Here is a 13,886-nt window from a genome sequence, read left to right as displayed (position 1 = left end):
TTTTCAAAGAAGCATGGCTTTTCTTCTGTCTGAATGGCACCTGCATGCAATGAGACATTGGTAATTACGTTCCAGCCCCAAACTGAGGACCTGCGAATTAGTTTTCATCTCGACCTTACCCAATCAGTTTGGGCACCGTTTAAGTGTAATCATTTCACGTCATAGTGAGAGCACTTTCCATTGTGTGTGTGTGTGTGTGTGTGTGTGTGTGTGTGTTTGCAGGACAACATAAGAGAGCAATCTGTCTGTGGAAGGAAAACTGCGAGAAACGATATACAGCGTGGGTAAGAAAAAACGCGAGGCAGTATTCTGGTCGGGTTTTCGTCATGCCACGCTTGTCATGTGCTCTCTAAAGTTTGCAAACACCTCAAATTAGGGAATTGATTAATGTTTATTCAGTGGCCATACACAGAAATTTGATACGTTGCCTAGCAACAGCGTCGGAAATTACCATCACAGCTGTAACGACTTGATCTCTCGCGAATTGAGGTTTGTTTTGTTTTGTTTTGTTTTTTTGGACAAGAGTACATCTCAGATCCGCATACATTATCGGGAAAAAGGAGTAGAGTACACGGCACTTGAGAAAGCAGTATGAATTATGTATGTCGTTCAAAGCCTACACGGACATTTGTGACATTTACAGATACCGTTTTAGGATTTGACGGAATTCTGTCTTTCATCCTAAAAAGGTCATTCGGTATTGATCTCTGACTATTTCGGGTTGTTTCTAAACATTGTCAGAAGAGGACGACCGAACGCCGGGGACGTATCGTGTCTCCCAGTCCGTCTGACCTGACCGAAAGGTTGCCAAATTTTAGACTGTTTATTTCATACAACAACAATGATGATGTCATGCCAGCCGTCTCGCATGTCGCATTTGCATTCAGTCGAAATCGAACACATTTCTCCAGTCTAAAGAACGGACGAGAATTTTGTGTGATTGGGGTTTGGCAGGTTTCACCTGAATTAAAAGCACACAACCTTCTTGTTCTCTCGAATTAAACTTTTTGCAAAAAACAAAAAAAACAAATCCACGAATCTCATCAGTAGACATTTTTTGGTTCCTAACTTAAACATTATATAACCATGCGTCCTCCAACCTTAGTGCTTTTAATTCCTAAACTTTTCACCAATGTCCTTGACATGACAAGATGCAGCTTTAACAAATATATAATAAACTACGCCTACGTAACAAATATACATTACATAGGCGATACATTTTCTGACCGATCAAATTTCATGACCAGGATTATTATTTTGATGACCATGGTTTCTTTTCAAAACCAAAACACTCAATTTGGAATAAAAAACACCACCATGGCAACCCTAATTGTGGCGTATTCTGTTTCTGCTGTTACATTTACGCCAATAAATAGGTGTGTGTGAAATGAGAAATGTTGATTAAGTTGTTTTTTTTTTTTTTGTTTGTTTGCATTGGAACAACACAAAAAAAATGCACTGGACAAAAGTATTGCCCCCCCCCTTTATATTTGGTAGCTGTTTCTTACACGTCTCTACTGGAATTTTGGACCACTCTTCTTTTGCAAACTGCTGCAGGTCATTCAGATTTAAAGGATACCTTCTCCCAACTGTTTTGAGATCTCTTCAAAGGTGTTCTATGGGATTCAGATCATTGCTGGCCATTTCAGAACTCTCCTGCGCTATGTTTGTAATCATTTCTGAGTGCTTTTTGAAGAATGTTTTAGGTCATTCATTGTTCTTCTGGAAGACCCGTAACTTCTGGTGGAGACGCAGCTTTCTGGCCACTACGTTGCACCCCAAAATCATTCAACAGATTTTATGATACTGTTCACACAGTCAAGGCATCCAGTGCCAGAAGCAGCAAAGCATCCCCAAAACATCTTTAAACCTCCACCATGTTTGACTGTTCTTTTCTTTCTGTAAACAGTGCCATAATGTCCTTTATCAAAAAGCTCTACTTTTATCTCATCTGTCTACAGGACATTCTTCCAGAAGGATTGTGGTTGTTACATAAGATTTGGCTCTTGCTTTTTTTTTATGCCTTTGTGTCAGCAGTGATCTTTTCATTCAGACGGCGACGGATATTGCGAGCCGACACTGTTGTACCGTGTGTCTGCAGATCAGCTTGAATTTGTTTGGAAGTTAATCTGGGTTCCACCATTCGAACAAACCTTCGTTGTAATTTTTAAGTAACGTTGCTCTTCCGTCTACGTCCAGGGAGGTTCACTACAGTGCCATGGGCTGTAAACCTCTTGATGATAAACCTCTTGAACCTCTTGTAGCCTTGAGATTGTCCATGTTTTACACAATCCTTTCTCTCAAATCCACAGACAACTTCACTTTACACTTCTTTCTTTTCTTCTTGCTCAGTGAGACACACAAAGGTTGAGTCAACTTTTCTCCATTTTAACTGTTTGCAGGTGTGATTACAATATTGCCCACAGCTGTCACTTGCCACAGGTGTGTCTAGATACAAATGACAGGAGCATCACATGCTTGAGAAGCAATTATTTCTTATTATGATTCTCTTATCATATTTTGTGTTTTCTTTCCGATTTTAATGTACCATTATGTCCGAGCGCATGGCATCTGGTCTGATGATAAAACGGCCTTTAAAAAAAAAAAAAAAAAAAAAAAAAAAATTGGGATCCAGGAACAGGACTGAGCAACATCAATCTATTTTAGCAGAATAAATCAGGTGAATACAATAAAATAAAAAGTTATTAAAACATGTCAGGACATGCCAGACTATTTCTTTTTCAATTTTCTTTTCATCTGTTCACACCAAGGTCCTGCTGACATATCTGGCAAATTAAATGACACCTTGGTACCACTGTCAGAGACACAGCGATGTCTCCAGATGTGACTTAGTGTATAAACATGGAATATGTGTGTCTAAAGCAAAGGACATGGGTTTCTAATACGTACCCAATCAGCCAACTCCAACCCTCATCATCAAAACAGCCAAAACTCCATCTTTAATTTAGCATTTCAGAACCGAAATAACCTTATAAATAATTTACTGAAACTGTCTTTTTTTTTTTTTTATCTTTTTGGATTTATTCTTCAGAAACAACATAATTATCTCAACAATTGGAAAACTAAAAATGTCAAAGTTTTTGGTCAAATAGTTGGATTAAAAGATGATTTATTCTAAAATGTATCATTATTATTCTGCCTTTGCTTCCAAATTACTGTAAAATATTGTGTTGGAAAGTTCATTCTAACACACACAGCGCTCCCAGACATTTCTTTAACCTATGGACCAGTTTTTACACAAAACGATTTTTCCATGGCCATAATTACACAAAATAATGTGCATATTATATTTCTATTACACATTATATAATGCAGAATCAGTCACAGCTTCATTTATCGATATATATATAAAAAAAAACTGTCTGAAACAAGTATCAATAGCATGCTGGAACAGGTATGGATCCCTAAGTTCAAGTGAAGGAAAGATTTCATGCTACTGCATCCAAAAGCGTTACAATGTTGTGCCTTCAACTTTGTAAAAACAGTTTGGAGAAGAACCACATATGGCTGGAAAAGTCAAGTGCCCCAATACTTTTGGACATACCATATAGCTTTTGCCATGATAAGATAATTATATGCAAAAACAAACATATAGTGATATATAAACAAGTGACTATAATGATCCTTAAACCAATTTTTATTATTTTAATTATATAATTCAGCCTTTATATGTAATTATTTAAATTATGCATTGATCATATTTAAAGCTACAGCCTGCTAATTTCTTCTCCTGAGGTAAAATTAGCATGTGCACTTTATTGTCAGCAAGTAAATATGTACATTTTTACATACTGGATATTAATAATAAATATACATAATTATCTTTTCAAAAAGTCAAATGTAAGCAAAAACTTTATTTTTTTTTTACATTTCTTTCATTTGCAGTTGATTTATTTACCATCAGTTTTTTTGTTTCCTGTTCGTGCAGGTGCAGTGGAAAATTCCAGAAAACTCACCTTGACGCAGCAACGTCTGTGTTCACTTTCAGGTCCGCATCCCGACAATTTTCTAATCATTTATACAATAATAATGTGCATAACATTTTTTGTCTTCCTGGATGAGTTATAATGGTGCTGGAGGGTGAAACTTCACTCATCATGAGTCTGAATGACTAAGTTATTGACGCAGAGCGCTCGCGCGCTAATTGGCGTCGTTTAGTAAATTGGACCGTTCCATTGCAGTGCTCCGTGGGGGGGTTGGGAAGGTTTCAGGAAGCTTTACGCAGCGTTATAAGAAGACTTTTAAGCATGAAAATCTAGAAAATCTTAACGACAAATAGATTGCATTTGGTCGTGAAACGCATGTGCACATGAAATGTGTTTAACGTGTATCATGTAGAGTTCGTATCATTTGTCTACATGTTTGGTCACTCCCAATTAACAAAGTTTCAGGGCTATTACGAAACGTCCATTAAAGTCACCATCATCAACATCATCACCATCCTTATAATCATATTCATAATTACTATCACCATCATCACCATAATCATTAGAATCATTACCATAGCCATCATCACAATTAATATCATCATATTCATCATCACCACCACCACCATCATCATCAGCATATTCATCAACATCATCATTATCATCATCATCTCTCTCTCTCTCTCTCTCTCTCTCTCTCTCTCTCTCTCTCTCTCTCTCTCTCTTTCTTTCTTTCTTTCTGCACACGGGTGCGGTGGAGTCATAAAAACTTGTGCGCACCAGCAGCAGATGTAATGCAGTACCATCAGAAAGCTCAGTGGAGATCCATTCCTGACATGGAAGAAACACAATGGTATAATGACTCCGCTGCGTTTATTGTTTGTTCTGAAACGGGATCTGCGGTGTGCTAATTAACCAAAACCTCATTAAAGTCTCACTGGGATCAGACTTTTTGCGCGCGCGGATCCTCGAGTGTGTGTTTTTCTTGGATAAAATACGCGGTGCGGAAGAGAATCGGGACACAGGACTGTGAGGAACTGAGAGATGATTTTCTTTTCTCGTGTGAATCTTCCATGCATCTGATGAAGAAGACGGACGAGTGCAGGGTTTCAGCGGATTTGTTCTGATTTTTTTTTTTTTTTTTTAACGCGCATTTTGGACACGTTTCGTTTAGAAGTCTTCAGACGTGTTTTTTGTTTGTTTTTGTAGAACCATCTGCATGTGCATCATTATAATCATCTAACGAGGAAGCTCTGCGTGAAGATCCTGCAAAGACAATTTCATAGCAAAACACTGGATTTGTTTTTTTAAAGACAGACACCAGGAGAGACTCGTTTGGACATCAAACCGCTTCAACTGCACTTTTATACAGCGTGAAAATGATTTAGAGATCTTTAAAGTCTTATAAGAATGATTGTGGAGATGCGAGGCATCTTCTCGTGATTTTATAATAGTGTTTTGTTTTTGTAATGTACAGTGATTTTTATTCTCGGAGCGCATCATGACCAAAGCGAACCCTGAACTTTTCTGGAAGGGATCTCCTGGGCATTTTCTCATGTAGGTCAATCAAACACTTTTTCTTTGCGCAAAAAAGACCCACGGCGATGTGTGAGCAGGAGGTCGGGGGTGTTTGCGCACGGACTCGGGGACAGTGTGAGATGCTGAGCCCTGTTCTGTTCTCAGTGGGAACATGATGGCATGCCGAGGGTGGTGCTGCTGTTTGGGTTTGGGCTCTACGAGCGAGGACACGGCGCGCTTTGCCATGCTAGCGCTCCTCATCCTGGTGTACCTGGTGTGCGGCGCCGCCGTGTTCTCCGCGCTGGAGTGGCCGGAGGAGGAGCAGGCCAAGGGCCGTTGGGCGCGCAGCTTCGACCTCTTCAGCCGCAAGCACAACGTCAGCCGCAGGGAGCTCGAGGGGTTCCTCAGGGCCTACGAGGAGGCCACTGGTGCTGGAATCCGTGTGGACAGACCCAGAGCTCGCTGGGATTTCCAAGGAGCTTTCTACTTCGTTGGCACTGTAGTGTCCACTATCGGTAAGAGTTCCCCAAATAAGTTCGTTTGATTGAGGAATAATCCATAATAAAAAAAAAAAAATTATAAACTAAACCAATCCCAATCAAGGTTGCACCTTCTACATTCTTTGGACAGTCATCTTTTTTTTTACACAGACAGGTCCATATCATGTATCTTTAGGCATATATCTCACAATGGTATCACAATCTTAAATTTCCTACCTCCACTGGCACTGATGATGCCTACAAGGTCAAAAATGGACTAGCACCCTCTTACCTCAGAGACCTCATCACACCTCACATTGCACTATGCTGCCTGAGATCCTCCAGCACTCCTTGACTGGTACCACCTTCTCTAAGGGTAAAAGGAAAGTATACCTCAAGGTTCTTCTCTGTTCTGGCACCGAGGTGGTGGAATGAACTTTCCCTAGATATCCGAAGTGCCTGGCATCTTCAAGCAACGTTTGAAGACCCACCTCTTTGTAATCTCATGCACCAGTGTAGATTTATTTACTGATAGAGACTCAAAGCACTTTTGTACATCGCTCTGGACATGGACATCTGCTAAATGCTAATCATCTTAAATACTTGATTTTTCTTTTTTTACAGCTGAAGGTATAATCCATATTTCCAGGTCAAACATTCATAGTTAATTGTGCAAAAGAGATCCACCCAAGAGGCAGCTGAAGCTACTAGTACACTTTTTTAAAGCTGAGAGTGTGAATCTGAACTCGTACACAGCGTAGGTGTTAAATTGACACTGGCTTTTTTGCTCAATTCTCAGTTCACTTCATTATTGAGCCTATAATTATTGAAAATAAGGCATGTGCTGGAACACAGGGTATTTCAGACCTGCTTAATCCTGACCCTTCAGGCTTTTCTGATGAACCCTGATAAAATATGAGCTAATATACTGTACGTTTACATAATCTAATAAATGGATGTCATGATACAGAATATATTATGGAAGTAAATTAAAGTAAGTGTGTTAATGTGTAACATGGGATGAGTTTTTTATAATAGTTTTTGCATGTTTTTATTTTACTAATCCGTTTAAATGCTGTATTCTCTAACAGGATATATTATGTAGTGAACAGAAAACTTCATGCTAATGGCATTCCTACAATTGTTTTTTAAGCTATTACACTGTAAAGATATATAAAAAAAATGAGTATGCAGTTTCTGAAGAATCACTGATCGATCTCTAAAGAAAGTTTTTACGCAGGTTCGTTAAGCACCCGAATGTCTTTTTTTTCATCATAAATACTTTGCAGTATAGAAATATCAATCTGAAATGAGTGTAAAAAAGTCTAAAGAACATAAACACTGAGCAAAATGATAATTAATAGTGATACGGATTTCCATCAAATGTTCGTCCATAGCAACAAGTGTAAATTTCTAAACTCGATGTTTGTTTTCTGTTTTACACAGGGTTTGGAATGACCACGCCGGCCACAGTGGGAGGCAAAATCTTCCTGATTTTTTATGGACTAATTGGGTGTGCAGCTACGATCCTGTTTTTCAACCTGTTTTTGGAGAGAATTATAACCGTACTGGCGTTTGTGCTGAAGTCGTGCCACGAAGCCCAACATCGTAGGAAAGGTGTGCTACCTCACGACAGCAGGCACGAGGCGAGGCACGCGAGGCAGCACGGTGAGGACAGTCTGGCGGGATGGAAGCCGTCTGTGTACTGCGTGATGCTCATTCTCTGTGTCGCAGCCATTATTATATCGTGCTGCGCATCTGCCATGTACTCCTCAATGGAGGGCTGGGGGTATGTGGACTCTCTGTACTTCTGCTTCGTAGCATTCAGCACTATCGGCTTCGGGGACATGGTGAGCGGCCAGAGTGCCGCTTACGACAACCAGACTCTGTACAGCTTGGGCAATTTTTTCTTCATCCTCTTGGGTGCTTGTTGTATTTACTCGCTCTTCAACGTAATATCCATCGTCATCAAGCAGGTTCTCAACTGGCTTCTGAAGAAGCTCAAGATGCCGTGTCGCCACTGCCCGGGAAGGAACCTGCGTCCCGGAAGGAACACTATAATGCCCGGTCACTTTCGCACCCGAGTCCGGAACATCTCCATTGATACAGACGCGGTTAACGATAGCGAAACAGACGGCCGCAGGATGTCCGGGGAGATGATCTCCATGAGAGATTTTCTAGCTGCCAATAAGGTCAACTTGGCCATCATGCAAAAACAGCTGTCCGAGACCGCCAATGGATATCCCCGTCCGCCAGGCTCCATGAGCCGACATGATGAATTCTCCGGAGGAGTTGGAGCGCTTGGAATCATGAACAACAGACTAGCAGAGACAAGTGTAGACCGATAAACCTTCCTAATGACAAAAATAAATAAATCTGAGGCCACGCCGTACCCATTTGCTCAGCTTTGAATATACAAGTACATAACATTCCTGCTTCTATCTTAATCTCGATGTCTGCTACATGAAGCGGTACATAAGCTCAGGTGTCTGTTTAGAAGATCTTTAAAGCCTATTAAACGCTTTGCTGTATCAGAAAGTTGTTTAGACACAATGTCCTGCCTTTTATGCAAAATAGGCTACATAATATTTGCAATCTAGTCTTATAAAATCTTAATAAATCTTAATCTTATTTATTCATATGAGTTATTTTGTAGAACAGAGTGCATGCTTTGCCGAAAGTCTGATCTCAGATGGTGTGCTCTGCATAGTGTGTTTGCAGAGACGTCCTGTGCTGTTGATGCTCAAAGCACGGAGTGAAAATATCAATAAAGAGTGTATGCAATTAAGGAGGGAAAACACTAACAAGTGTTACATATAGGTTACAGCATAGTGAGATTATTTCTTCACATAATCCAACTTGGACAGATTACATGGTCAGATATGCAACAGCACCCCTAGAGTAGAGAGGGTTAAGGGCCTTGCTCAAGGGCCCAACAGTAGAAGTTTGGCAGTACTGGGGATTGAACCACTGATCTTCTGATCAGCAACCCACAGACTTAACAATTAGGCTACTACTTTCCTGACCAGATGAAACCTGTTCCACAATCAACAACAAAATGTGACATCTGGGAAAACACGACAATGTAGAAACGCAAAAATCACTATAAGGCTTTGCAACAAAATAGAAAAAAATTATAATAATGTAACACAAAACCGATAAACACAATTGGACAACAAATAGGAGAGGGGCAGAGACAGGACTAGAACAGAAACTAAAAAAAACAAACAGTTGTTGCTCTTGGGGGAATCTGGGAATGTTATTTCTCTTTTCGGTTTGTTTCTTATTATACACTGATCAGGCAAACATTTAAAGATTATAACTGAGTGGTGAAGTGAAAAACACTGATTCTCTTCATCATGGCACCTGTTAGTGCGTGGATTTATTTATTAGGCAGCAAGTGAACATTTTGTCCTCAAAGTTGATGTTAGATGCAGAAAAAAATGAGTGAGTGAGTTTGACAAATTGTGACGTCTAGACTTCTGGGTCAGAGCCTCTCCAAAACTGCAGCTCTTGTGGGATGTTCCGGTCTGCAGTATTCAGTATCTATCAAAAGTGCTCCAAGGAAGGAACAGTGGTGAACCGGCGACAGGGTCGTGGGCGGCCGAGGCTTATCGTTGCACGTGAGGAGCGAAGGCTGGTCCGTGTGGTCCGTTTCAACAGACGAGCTCCCGGAGCTCAAACTTCTAAAGAAGTTGCTGTTAATGATCGATGGGTCACGACTGTTTTGGCAGCAAAAGGGGACCAACACAATAATAGGCAGTTGGTCATAATGTTATGCCTGATCAGTGTAGCTACACAGACATCCAGTCTCGTAAATATCTAATACACTGTGCACCATTTGAGCTGTAGCTCTTGTGTTTTATGTTAATACTTCACGGTTATTCCTCCTCACTTGGTAGGATTGAGGAACAATCCAAATAGCCCAGTAGAGCTGCTCTAATGATTATATATTACTCATATATTTGATTCATGGACAGCTTTAAAACAACTAACAAAACACAATTAGAAAAGGTGTCAGATTTTTGACAGAATCGTGCTGATTACTATAAATACTAACTTATACCATAGTCGCTACTCAGTCAGTCACACAGCCTCACTTTTAGAACGAAATGGTACTAAACGATACATTTCATTGCTGGTACCTTTATACTTGGTACCTTTTCACTTAGGTGTAGTGTGGCTTTAAATGATTTAAGATATAGAATTTGACTGTATTTACTATTTACATTTTGAAAGGTTCACTTTGTAGGTAAGATATACAGTACACTGATATACAGTTACACTCTCAGAAATAAATGTACTAAACAGTTCTGGTGATACTGTCCAATTAGCTTTCAGATCAAATCCTTAATATGCCCTGGATTCCAGCACATAAGTGGACCAGGAAAAAGTCAGTACTGTTATTTCTAAGACTGTACCATAACTATTAAGGTCTAATTAAGCACCTGATCTACATACAGTACATAAATATAACAAACCTAACGAAAGATACAAAAAGGTACACAAGCATTTGTTTACTAGAAGACTTCAGTTATCAGATTTCCGGTAAAATATGCTCATGTATTATTATTATTATTATTATTATTATTATTATTATTATTATTATTATTATTATTATTATCATTATTAATTTTTATTAATATTATTATTATTATTATTATTATTAATACTGTTATTATTGTTACTATTATTATTAATATTATTATTATTGTTATTATTATTATTATTATTATTATTATTATTATTCTGCATGGGAGAGATGTAATGTAAGGTCATATGAATAATGTCTCAAACACGTATGATGCAGGACATCAGAAGAATCTTTTTGCAGCGCTTTTGTATTAGAAATGCCGGTTCATGAATCGCACGGACTGAGAGGTGATTTGAGAAACAGGAGGCCATGGAGAACTCACATTTTACTTGTTTGACTTGGAAATGTTATCACCCTGTTCTTCCTCTCACATTATAACATGTTCTAATACAAGGACAGCATGTACTTTTATTAAACACTGGTCATGATTCGGTTGTACTCTCAGTTCTGTGTGTGTGTGTGTGTGTGTGTGTGTGTGTGTGTGTGTGTGTGTGTGTGTGTGTGTGTGTGTGTGTGTGTGTGTGTGTGTTTCTGTAAGAGCTAAGATGATACTTTTTGAGAAATGTTTCTGTTTACTTATGGGAAACATCCTGACCCTCTGTACTGGTCATTGTGGGCAAAAGTATTGTGAAGGTAAAAGAAAGGAAAAATAAGAAAAGTTGGCTGTGTGTGTGTGTGTGTGTGTGTGTGTGTGTGTGTGTGTGTGTGTGTGTGTGTGTGTGTGTGTGTGATTAATTTTAGCAAGAATTATATTTGTTATTATCCCCCATTAGCACATTTAGCTCTAATTAATCATGGTCCAGCGATTTGTCATAATAAAAAAAACACTAATCTACACAAATCAGACGAGTAAATTTGTGCTTTATGGTTCCACTTTAGTCCCCCATTGCTGTTATAACAACTTCCACCAGCCACAAGGGTGTAAGTAAAGTTAGGTACTGATGTAGGTGATATGAATTGAGGAGGCCTGGAATGCAGTCAGCGTTCACATTCATCCCAAAGGTGTTCAATAGGGTTGAGGTTAGAGTTCTATAGCAAGAGATCTTCTACTCCAACGACTTGTAAAGCAGATCTTCTAATTCAAGTGAAGGTCAAGGAAATCCTAAACAATTACGTGTCTCCAACTTTGTGCTAATGGTTTGAAGAAGAACCAAATATGGCTGGAAAAGTCATATATAGTTTATATCCAGTGATTTAGTAGTTTCAGAGATTTGTCTTGTATAATTAATACTTTTTAATAACCTAGTCTTAATTACTCCATAAAACCCAACAGTAATAAAGGTAATAGCAATAGTAAAATAAAATAACACAAACACACACTAGAGGGCGCCAGAGTTCCTCTTTACACTTTAACTAAAGACACAAGTACAGTACAGTAATTCAGGGCAGAGTTTTGACGCATACAAAAATATATATATTTTATTATCTGGATAAACATTAGGAATTAATTATAAAGTTACATTATCTACTTAATTTCAATTTTATTTTAATATGGGAAATTATATTAAAATAATGCCTAACCGAATAATATTTAAATAGTCTTATTATTATGTAATAGCATTATTATTATTATTATTATTATTATTATTGTTATTATTATTATTATTATTATTATTATTATTATGGTTGTTATTGTTATATAATCTTTAAAAGTCAACAAGTAAAAAAAAAAAAGTCAAATGCATCAAATTTGTATTATTTAGCAACTACAATCTTAATTAATATTATGTAAATTTACATGTATTTATTTTAGTAATGAGAACACTTTTTGATGCTATAATTATTCTTCTTATTACTACTTTTTTTTTTACTATAATCTCAAAATGAATGCTATGAAACTTTATATACGTTTAATGATATAATGGAGTTAAAATAAGATTACTTAACATAAAAAATAATCAAATAATAATAAATCATTAATGCTTATTAATATTAATTATTATTATTGTTGTTGTTACTAATTAATAATCATAAAAGTCAGAAAGTAAAATAAAATGTTAAATGCACTTGATTTGATGTATTTATTCTTTAGCATCTGCAATCTCAAAATAAATATTCTGTAACGTTATATGTATTTAAATTAATGATGTTTAAGACTATTATTAATAATAATATTTATTAACATTACAGTGTTATGAATTAATGCTCATAATGAATCGAATATTAATAATAATAATAATAATAATAATAATAATAATAATAATAATAATAATAATGCGCATCTGTCTACCTCTTTATTGATGTGTGGTTGTAGTCCAGGATTTCCGGGCGGAACTATATTTCCCATGATGCTTCTCGCGCGACTGTACTGTTCATATCAATATGGCTTCTGTCAGTCACACAAAGGCAAATGATATTTTGCTGTGAAATGCGGCTTCGCTGATTACAGAGGGAGACACGGAGCGGGACAGGGACTGGGACAGGGACAGGGACTGGGACAGGGACAGGGGGACTCGGAGGGACGCAGTCGGAAATGCCGCGGTGTGTTTGCTGACAGAGGGAGTTTCTCCGACGCGCTTGTGTTTTCGCTCCGGGACCAAAAATTACTGCAATATAAATGAAATGTAATGGTGGACGGAGGCCCAGCTGAAGGTAAGATCTGAGGAGCTGCAGGAACTGCATGCAGACCAACCAGGTTTCCTCCTTCTGTTCTTCTGCTCTGCTACAAAAGCAGCACGGTGCAGAACAACGGGACATGATGCATGTATTAACTATTATTATTATTATTATTACTATTATTATTATTAGCAGCAACAGCACGAGTTCATTCTAATTAATCCCATCATGCTGCAGGAGGTTCCTCCAAGGTTCCACCAGCATGCATCTCCATGCTTAGGTCCCGTTCCTTTGCTGAATCCTGAATAAACTCTGGACTCAGAAGCCCACTGAGCAGGACACTTAAACAGGGTGGTGTTTGGGACGCAGCCTGGAAGTGTGTGTGTGTGTGTGTGTGTGTGTGTGTGTGTGTGTGTGTGTGTGTGTTAAAGCGTGGAAGGGTTTTGGGTATCCATTGATCTGTGCATGAGTCATGCATGAAGCTTGAAGAAGCTGATATACACAATTATGAATCATCATCATCATCAATACTGATATTGATATTAGTATCAGTCAGAAACCGTTCACTGGTTGATCCAAAACCAGCATCTGATACGTAGATGATTCTCGATCTGGACATGTTTCGTCAGAGTGGTGATAAAACTGGCAAATATCTAGAAAATAATCGATGATTTTCCTACAGCATTTTCAAACCAATAAAACAAGTAAAATGTTGTTCTGCCGCTATCGATTCTTTTAGTAATCGAGGATTCTACCGATTATTCCACTTATTAGTTGAATAATCAGATAAGA

General features: G+C 38.1%; 2 protein-coding genes across 8 annotated transcripts in view; both read left to right on the top strand.

Moving 5' to 3' along the window:
- Nucleotides 1-45: 45 nt before the first annotated feature.
- On the top strand, nucleotides 46-10,558 carry kcnk13a (potassium channel, subfamily K, member 13a). 2 transcript variants are annotated; one of them, XM_083551112.1, is made up of 3 exons: nucleotides 46-284; nucleotides 3,950-5,980; nucleotides 7,391-10,558. In XM_083551112.1, exons 2-3 carry the CDS (start codon nucleotides 5,638-5,640, stop codon nucleotides 8,290-8,292), a joined length of 1,245 nt encoding a protein of 414 aa, XP_083407238.1. In that variant the 5' UTR covers nucleotides 46-284; nucleotides 3,950-5,637; the 3' UTR covers nucleotides 8,293-10,558. The 2 variants fall into 2 exon arrangements, with proteins under 2 accessions (XP_083407238.1, XP_083407237.1); XM_083551111.1 differs by lacking the exon at nucleotides 46-284 and having other exon boundaries at nucleotides 3,931-5,980.
- Nucleotides 10,559-12,824: 2,266 nt separating this feature from the next.
- The window catches only part of hmbox1a (homeobox containing 1a), an 11,960-nt gene continuing 10,898 nt past the window's right edge, over nucleotides 12,825-13,886 (top strand). For 3 of the 6 annotated variants that reach the window (XM_083551101.1, XM_083551099.1, XM_083551103.1), the window contains exon 1: nucleotides 12,825-13,130. The gene's annotated coding sequence lies outside the window, so the exon portion shown is untranslated. The remainder of the gene's footprint in view (nucleotides 13,131-13,886) is intronic. The other 3 variants (XM_083551102.1, XM_083551105.1, XM_083551104.1) reach the window with 1 other exon arrangement.

Source organism: Silurus aristotelis, assembly GCF_946808225.1.
Source record: "Silurus aristotelis genome assembly, chromosome: 9".
NCBI classification, from domain to species: Eukaryota; Metazoa; Chordata; class Actinopteri; order Siluriformes; family Siluridae; genus Silurus; species Silurus aristotelis.
The sequence above is the reverse complement of the archived record's forward strand: the minus strand, read 5'-3'. Positions and strand labels throughout refer to the sequence as shown.